The 9197-nt window shown below is 54.5% G+C and overlaps 1 protein-coding gene across 3 annotated transcripts in view; it reads left to right on the top strand.

The window, feature by feature from the left end:
* Positions 1-5211, top strand: part of FSTL4 (follistatin like 4) — a 400176-nt gene extending 394965 nt beyond the window's left edge. For all 3 annotated transcript variants that reach the window (XM_081827062.1, XM_081827061.1, XM_081827063.1), the window contains one exon: positions 1785-5211. In XM_081827062.1, coding sequence (XP_081683188.1) covers positions 1785-2487 — 703 coding nt within the window. In that variant the 3' untranslated portion in view covers positions 2488-5211. The remainder of the gene's footprint in view (positions 1-1784) is intronic.
* The last annotated feature ends 3986 nt before the right edge of the window (positions 5212-9197 follow it).

Raw genomic sequence — 9197 nt, forward strand, 5'->3', positions numbered from 1 at the left:
ACCCTCAGACGCCCAATGAGGACAGGAAGTCTCATCCTCAAGGTGAGGACAATAGAGGAAAGGAATCAACAGTGGTTAATGGATCACACTCTACTTACTAGACACATACAAAAAAAACTAGTCAAAGTGGTCTTGACCCCTTCTTACAGATGAGGAAACAGAGGCTCGGAGAAGCTAAGACCCTGGCCAAGTTCACACAGCCAGGAGCCCCCCGAGCAGCCATGCAGACGCCCAGCCGGGAAATGAGCCCTCCCAGTTGTCTGGTTTGTCAGCATCCAGAACAGCCTAATAAAGGGAGCCATGGTCCCAACTGCAAACCTCATCCCAGCCTGGCCCCTCCCCCTGCCTATTCACGTCAGAGAACCCCCACCCCTGACTGGAAAGTCAGCACTGCCGAAGACTAAGCCTGCCCTCTTATCAAGGCACTCAGACCCAAAGGTCTTGGGGGCACTGTTTATGCCTACCTTTTTGTCTGACATCAAACACCTTTCTCCAAGAAGAAATGCCTCATTTTTGTACACTGAAACTGGACTTCTAAAACTAGGCCCAGCCATTTATCCAAGCCCAAGGAAGAAAACACCCCTTAATGAACCCCTCCCTGTAGACAGCACCTGGGGAGAGCTTCTAAGATGGTCCTAAAGGGTAAAACCCCCCAAAGAAGCTGAATTCAGCCAGGAGTCTAGCAAACTTACAGGCTCTGCACTGTCTGTGTGTGGCTTTAATATGTGTGGCTGTAAGAGTGGGCTTCTCTTTCCTGTTCTTTCGTGCTCTGGCTTGTTAAGAATGCTTTCAAGAAGCTTTAAACTGGGCATCTCAGGCTGACGTGCTCCATTAGTTACTCAGGAGAAAAGCGTGGGGGAGATTTTTCTCTTATTCCTATAGGTGTCCCCAGGCACCAAAAGGCCTCCCTGAGCCAGGGATTTAGACAGAGGCCCCCAAGTCAAAGCCAAGTCCTGCCTGGGGTCGGGTCTCCTTGCAGCTCCCAACTCGCCTCCAAAGCAGACTTGCGCCAAGTCCAGACGGGAGCAGCAACCACCTACCGAGCCCTTCCCCTCCAGCTCTCTCTTTGATCCAGTCCTCCCGACAACCCTCTGGGAAGGAACTGCCCTCTTTAGCGTCTCAGAGGCTCTGAAAGGCGAGCCACGTGCCCGGCTATGCAGGGGGCAGGCTATGCCGAGACGCCGTGGCCGTCAGACTGCAAAGGTAAATGCTGTCCCCAGCCCTCCTGCCCAAGCTTGCTCCCAGGGCCCCAGGAGAGACTGCCCCTCTACGGTCCTCTCGCAGGGAAGGAGCGCTGGGAGCAAGTGTGTCCTGTTCGCTCGCGCTGGCCGCTCAGATTCGGAGTCTCTGTTTAGCCCAGGGAACCGCAGCAGAAAGCTCGCCTCCACCGCCCTCCCCACAGGCAGTCAGAGCTCCTGGCCTTTCTCCGCAGACACGGGCGCCCACCTGCCAGCTGGCGCAAGGCCCCAGGGGAGCTGATCAGAAGGCATCCCACAGGGAGAAGCGGCCGAGGGCACCATGACGGCCCTTCTTCCCCATGGCTAGAAAGGAGTGTGCATGTTAGGAGAGCATAAATCCAGGAGCATTTGTAACTCGACTGCCTTTGGTTTGACATCATAGATGAATCACGGAAGAAGCCGTGCCCTGCATGATAGTACATCTAATTAAGAAGCTACTAGATGCCTAAAGGATTCTGATAGAGGGAAGAGAAAAGATGCGATCCTTTAGACGAATGACAGCCCCCCTCCCGCCCCGACCTCTGACCTCGGTTCTTCCCTCCGCAGGTTTGGCTTCATCTTCAACAAGTCTGACCCTGCCGTTCACAAAATTGATCTGGAAACACTGGTGCTGCTCAAGACCATCAGCCTGCAGAGCCACGGCTGCGTGCCCCAGGCCATGGCCCACACGCACCTGGGCGGCTACTTCTTCATCCAGTGCCGAGAGGACAGCCCGGCGCCTGCCGCACCCCAGCTGCTGCTCGACAGCGTCACGGACTCCGTGGTCGGCCCCAACGGGGACGTGAGCGGCGCCCCACACCTGTCCCCCGACGGGCGCTTCGTCGTCAGCGCGGCCCCCAGCAGCCCCCAGCTGCACGTGCAGGAGATCACGCTGCAGGGGCGGATCCGGACCCTCTACAGCTTGACAATCAGCGCGGGCGTCTCGGACGTGGCCTTCCAGCCCTCCTTCACCCAGGCCAACCAGTACCACGTGTTCGCGGCCGCAGAGACGGAGCCGGCCCTGCTCTTCCTGGAGCTGTCCACGGGCAAGACGGGCGTGCTGGAGGACCTAAAGGAGCCGCCCGCGGCGCCGGCCTGGCCTTGGGGAGGGCCCCGCAGGATCGTGAGGGACAGCGGGCTCTTCGGACGGTACCTGCTCACGCCAGCGCAGGAGTCGCTGTTTCTCGTCGACGGGAGGCAAAAGGCACTGCGCTGTGAGGTGGCGGGCGTCAAGCGGGGGACCACGGCCGTGTGGGTGGGCGAGGTATGAAGCCCCTCCCCGCGCAGAGCCCCGGGCCACCGAGCTCCGCCTGGTCCTCACTCCGCAGCCCCCAGCAGGCGCATGTACATTTTTACAGACAAAAGCCAAACCTGTCTTCGCTTTGTGGTTCGACCCTGGTCTCCTTGCAAGTTTCCTAGTCTAAGGTAGGCGCTGCTAACCAGATTGGGGTTTTTCGTTGGGAAGTATGATTTACGCCTTGAGCTACGGTGCGAACACATGCTGCTGTGTCAAGGAATCGTTTCTGTGCCCAGCTCCACACCATGGTACCTGGGGACGCTGTGGAGCCAAGAGTTCCTGCTTTCCAGGCTGACCTTTCTGTCGGTTGCCTTCATGTACTCATTGTCCCTCACCGCCGGGTCCGGCCAGGCTTCACCCCGACGGAGTGGCCTGAAGCCCGGCCTGGAAACAGGCTCGTCGGGAGCAGGGCTTGCTCTCCAGGCCTGAGAGCCACGTCCGCCTGCCTCCTGGACCTTCTTTTCTCCTGTGCAGCTGCTTCGTGATTTTCTTTCCGTGTGACTTGGTGTAAGCCTGAGGGAGAGCCGACAGGACTTCTTGCATCTTGGGGGATGGGGAAATCACTTACTTTATTTTGGAAATTTTGATTAAAAGATAATTTTTTATAATCTCAAATGCTAGTAAGCAGAAAGATGCTCTCTGACGTCCAGCTCTGTTCCTCCCTGCCTCGGGCCAAGTCTCTGCGAGTCACCACCCCACGCCCCACAGACAGAAGGAACAATGGTCATCCAAGAATAACGGCCCTCCACACCACGGACACCCCAAGTGCAGCTCTGGCCACCATCTTGGCCAAGACTCTGTTCTGGGTTGGGACGCAAAGAGACCAGGACAAAGCCTGCGTGCCTGCTTTTTACCACTGAAGGGGGAGGTTTTATTAGCCAGGCCCAGTACCCCAGATTCAGGGCAGACTGGGCTTGCCAGGCAAAGTGGGGGTGGCCTACAGAACAGTGACCTCCAGGTGCCACACAGGAACCCCAAAGACCCGTGCAGGGTCCAGGTGCGTTCTGTAGGCTATCCGTTTTAAAAATCCCTTTCTTTTCTGCCTGTGGCCCTCGAACTTCAGTCCCTCCTTCAACACAGCACACAAAGCACATTTCAGGCCTTTCTTACATACGGCCCCTTCTCGTCCCAGTAACACACACTGCAAAACCCATAATCCCAAGGATGTGGGGTTAGGGGGAGGATACAGGCGGGCAATGCTGCATGATCCCCAATGTCTCAGACTCTGCCGGGCTGGGTGGGGGAAGGGGGGCGCATCAAGGAAGACACCCTGTGTGGGAGAATGTCCGCAATGAAGAAGCTTCCCCGGGCCCCCAGAGCCCCCCTTTCTGTCTCCCTCACATCAGTAGTCACAACATACTCGTATGCTTTCTGGCTTGAATGACTGTTTTTCAAGCCACCTGAAGTTGGAAAAGGTGGTCCCCTCACATACACCTCAGCTAGCGTAGCCCCCTTCACCCGGCCACGTGGCCGTGCTTTTCCTGTGCTGCTGATCGCCAGCCCCGTTCAGAAGGAAGACACACACCCTGCCTTGCTCTACTTACACACTGCTCCCCTTCACGCTCACCTGACTGCCCACCCCACCTGAACCACGGCCCCCCGCCCCAATTTCCTGAAATCAGCCAATCCCCTGGCATCTCCCATGTGTCTTGGTTCACCAAACACTCATCCCCTCCAACTCCCAAGAGTGTGGCCAGATGTGCCCAAGCAGACTTGAGATTCTGTTCCAGGTAAAATACAGAGCTACAGGCAGAAGGAATGGACTTCAAAGGCGGCCTACTCACTTTCACCAGAGCTGGGACGGACGGGCAACACCTCCCACCCTTTCTTTTTTATTCCTGTCTCTGTCTCTTGACACCTTCACTTCCAAACTCCCACTTTTATCACTGAAATTCTCCAACATTCATGAACTTCTCCCTTTGGGAAAATCTTCTACACGGTGGCAGCCCCTGACAGAAAAAAAAAAAAAGTTGGGATGAGCACTGGGTGTTATATGCAACTAATGCATCGTTGAACACTACATCAAAAACTAATGATGTACTACGTGTCAGCTAACTGAACATAATAAAAAATAAATCAAGTCTCCGAGCCTACCTGAGGAAGAGCCTACCAGCAGCCAGGCCAGAGCGTCGGCCCCTTGGGTCATGGGGTTCCTAAGTCAAAGACCATCCGATCCCAACTGGCCCTTTTGCACTGTGAGTGACTCTGCAGCCCCAATCCTTCCGTTTCGAGGTGTATCTGCGAAGTGTCCCTGCCCGGCACTGACTCACTAAGAGTTTACCGGAGAGGCCGGCCCAGGCCTCACCAGCACTCCGCACACTACCGAGGTGGAGCGGGGAGCCGCCCGCCTAGAAACTGCGAGATCTGCACCATCACAAAGACAGCTTAGTAACTGCTTTCTCAGCAGAGCGACCAACAAAACTGCTGGGGGGCGGCTAGGCAGGGGAAAGGCGGGCCAGGTCATCCCCCACCCCTTCAAGCCCCAGAAGAGCCTCCCTGGGACGCAGTTTGAAAGTCAGAGCAGTTAAGCCTTGCAGCCAACCGAGCCAGTGATCCTCCTACTAAACATACAAGATCAGCCAACGAGAACTCTCTCACACTAAAGAAGCATTCATCTTACATTAAAAAGCTACTTTCGTAATGAACTACTTCAGAATTACTCAATTTTGAAATAAAATTGATTTCACAAAAATTCAACTTAGTATTTTTTTTTTTTCATAACAACTCACAAATAATCTACACCTTTGCTGATATTAAAGACTTGAAACGGAGGTGTGTGTGCTCCTTCTGCCCACGTGAGCAGAACCCTGCGTGGAGGCTCTGGGTCCAGAAAGCCCACCCAGCCTTGCACGGATGGTTGGTAGTAAGAGGGATTCGTCGGCTTCCAGGCAACTGCGTGGACTCTCTGCCCAGGAAGCCTGGGTGTGGAGGACACGCCTTGTAAACGCCACCCTCCCTGCCCCTGCAACCTGCCTGGGGCTGGCCCAGGCTTCCTCCCACGGTCTCCCAGGCATTTGAGGGCCCTGCTACCTTCCCCGAGCCCCGGAAGCAGCTGGAAGAGCCCCATGAAGTCGGGCTGGGGCCAACTGCTAATACCAAGCTACAGGAACTTGGATCTAGAGGCGTCATGAGCAGAGACAGAAGCTCAGCCCCTACAATCCCCACCCAACCCCACCTTGGCATCTCCTTTCCTCCCTGCTCCTCTGTGCAGGAAGGGGCTGCCAGCTCCAGGTAGGGCCTGGAGGACAGCTCTCAACCCCAAATAAAGCAGAGAGCCACCTGCTACCCTAAGCAATCTAACTGCTGAGACTTCATTGAGAATAGAGAGCAGCCCGAAGTTGGCTTTGTGCGGCCACAACTTCTTTTCTGTCGACCAATAACCTGTGAACTAAAGGAGAATCCAGAACGGAGACGCGAAACAGATCCACTCTGGATATATTTTTCTACCAGGGGCTTACGACGTCATCCATTCATTTCTCACTGTGTGTTTCACTCACATACCGCAGACGCTGAACCGTCCTCATCACCACATCCCACAACCCTGTCTTGGGTCCTCCTCTCCAGAAGGAAGCCTCCGGATCACTGATGCCACTCCCACTCCCTCCCACACACCTACCAGTCTACCTCACCTTCTCCTCCCTGCACCCAGCTCCTCTGAAAGCTGCCCCCCACCCCAGGAAGCCCGACTGTGACACAGGCTGACAACCATGCTGACATGCAGTCTTGTGTTGTCCTCCCCCACCCAGAACCCCAGATCCCTCTCCAAGTGCGGTCAGAACCCACTGGGACACCGCCCTCTGCTGCCCAGAATCACGACCCCCATGCCCTGGCTCGCAGCTCTTCCAAGCGAGGTGACCGAGACCAGAGCAAACTCACAATTGTCAGGGAAGTGGACTATAGTCAAACAGAAACTGTCAGACAGGAATACAGGCGGTGATGACTCACCCAAGCCTCATCCCTTCGAGGGCCTGAAGTACACCTCCCTCGTTTCCAGTTTATTCTCTGTTTTGCTGCACCCCCCGCCCATGCCTCAGGCCTCCTGCGCATGAGCCATGCCACAGCTCCTACAATTTGAGGGGCAGCTGACCTACTGTCACACCAGCCCCCCCAATGGCCTTTGCCCCACGCCGCTACCTTGCTTTCAAGTCCGAGTAAGAAGTCACTCACAGGGCCAGACACCACGATTTGCTCCCAGACTAGCATATGTCGGCAGAGCGGTTCTGTTCAACCAAGTCATCAACTGCCATGGTTTCTCTTCAAAATCAGAGAGGTTCTAGAACAGAGAGAGGCTTCAAAGATTCAAAGGAGGAAACAGACGGTGCCCATGCTCGAGGTCCGACTACAAGACCCCAAACCCCTGGTGGAGTGCAAGCCACTTCCTGCTTTCGTCTGCACCAGGCTGCCTGCCAGGTTACTTGAGAACTTGAGCACCTTCTGGGAGCCTGCAGGCTGTAGGCGGCAGCCACCCCGCTGACACCGGGGGCCCAGCAAGCATGGGCTCACACCTTCTGTGGAGCTGTGGGCAGCCATGGGGATTTAGCCAAACACAGCGTGTGGGTTACAGAAAGCATGGGGAGAGCAGGGATGGGCCTCCAGCACTGATAGCGAGGCCGAGCGTTGACCAGAGTGTTGACCGTGTACTTTCTGTTACTGTTCTTGGACAAACCCACAATTCACACACCCCTTTTTCCAGGCTCGTCTTGACTAATGTGGGACCATCTCCTGTGGGGTCCTAGAGAACATGGGCCACACTCCAGAGGGCTCTAGAAGGCTTAGCCTGCACTCCACAAAGCAGGAACTACTGGCCAGCCCCTGCCCCCTGCATGTCACCAGGGCAGGATCGGAGCATGCTGCCCTTTAGGGCTACACTCTTCAAGATCGGAACTTCATTTCTGATGAAGGGCAACCAGTCTGGACCGATCATGGGGCCCGAGGGCTCTCCAATGAGAAAATTCCCGAAATCTCACCCTCTGTCCACTGCCCAGGGTGACATCTGCCATCGGTTTAAGAGCTGTCGGTCCCTTGCTACTTGAGCTGCTTCAGACAGGTGTGGGGTAACAGGTCCATAAACTGCCACCCCAGACGCCACGGCACACCCGGGCTGGCTCCTGGCCTGGCCCCCGCCACACCCCACTGTTCTCCCCTCGGCTCACACTCTCTGAAGGTCATGCGAAATGATCTCAGAACAGAAGTGGGCATGCAGTGTGGCTGGAGTGCTCACACACACACCGTTTCACACTCCAGTGTAGCTGAGCAGACCTCGACATGGGAAGTCACAGGTACACCCTTCGTCCCGTTAAGATTCTCATCCTCCCCCACCTCAGAAAACTTTCAGATCTCTTATTTCAAGGCAGATGTATTATTTTGAGCTGTTGTGTAGACGCCAAAATATATTTTCTGTAATCACCAGTATTTCTCAAAAGGCCTCCTGTAATTACTACACATGTGAAGTTTTCCTTATTTATAAAATATAAATTATTTTTAATACATCAACTTTAGTAGAAATTTGTACCAACACAGTAACTGTATGTGGCATTTGAAATAAGTTCGTGTTTACTTTGACGTATTGCACAGTATTGAACACACCGTGTAGCTGCAGTACCACTTGATATGAAGACGATTCACAGATTATCATAAAGTATTATCACTGTAAATGCTCTTTTTCTGAGGATTTTACAATAAAACTTGAGAAAAGTGACCTTCTGTTGGTGCCCGTCTGTGGGTGGTTGGTGAAGTGAAAAGGGGTAAAAGGCAGGACCACGCAGGTCCTTCTCCCCATTCTCCAACACCCTACAGGTTCTCGAAGGGGAAAAGCAAGTGGCCTCTCCACTGGCCTGCTCCAAAGCGCTGTGGACAAAGGCAGGCACCTGAACCCAGAAGTCTCTTCCCCCATGTTGAAGTTTCAGCTCCCAACATGTACAACCAAGGTCTGGTTCCAACCTTCTCTTTACCTGCCCTGGTGGACCTTTACATTTCACCACAAGCACCAGCTCCAGCCCATGCCGGACTCCAGTAACTCTTCATTCTTGTCAGGGCAGACTTGCCAGCTAGGATACAGGATGCATCAAGTGCTCAGTCATCACCAAGGTACCAGCGTGGGGCACCCACCATGTGCGAGCGCTATGCGAGGCATGGGGGCTCGAGGGCTGCGCGAAGCAGACACAGTCCTTCCCTTGGCGAGCTTCATGTCCACTGCACCATGGCTGTTAGTGCAGATCCTCCAGAGAAACAGAACCAATGGGGGGTGGGTGGGGGGGGTGGGGGGGGTGGAGAGGAAGAGGGAGATTTATCTTAAGGAATTCGTTCATGCAATTGTGGAGGATGGCAAGTCCCAAATCTACAGGGGAGCTGGTAGCTGGAGACCCAGGGAAGGGTTGGAGCTGGAGTCCAAAGGCAATTTGTTGGCTAAACTCTTCCGAGGAGGTCAGTCTTTTTTTTTTCCTTAAGGCCTTCCACTGATTCGATGAGGCCCACCCACACCATGGAGGGTATCTGCTTTATTCCAAGTCTGCTGATTTAAGTATTAATCTCATCGACAAAAACTCCTTTCACAGAAGCACCTATAAGAGTGTTTAACTAAGTCTCTCTGGGCACCATGATCCAGCCAAGCTGGCACATAAAATTCATCATCACAACGACAAACAAGATGTTGCTCCTCCTCTGTCTTGGAGAAATGACCTGCT

Source organism: Leptonychotes weddellii, chromosome 7, assembly GCF_054177405.1.
Source record: "Leptonychotes weddellii isolate Sample4059 chromosome 7, ASM5417740v2, whole genome shotgun sequence".
NCBI lineage: Eukaryota > Metazoa > Chordata > Mammalia > Carnivora > Phocidae > Leptonychotes > Leptonychotes weddellii.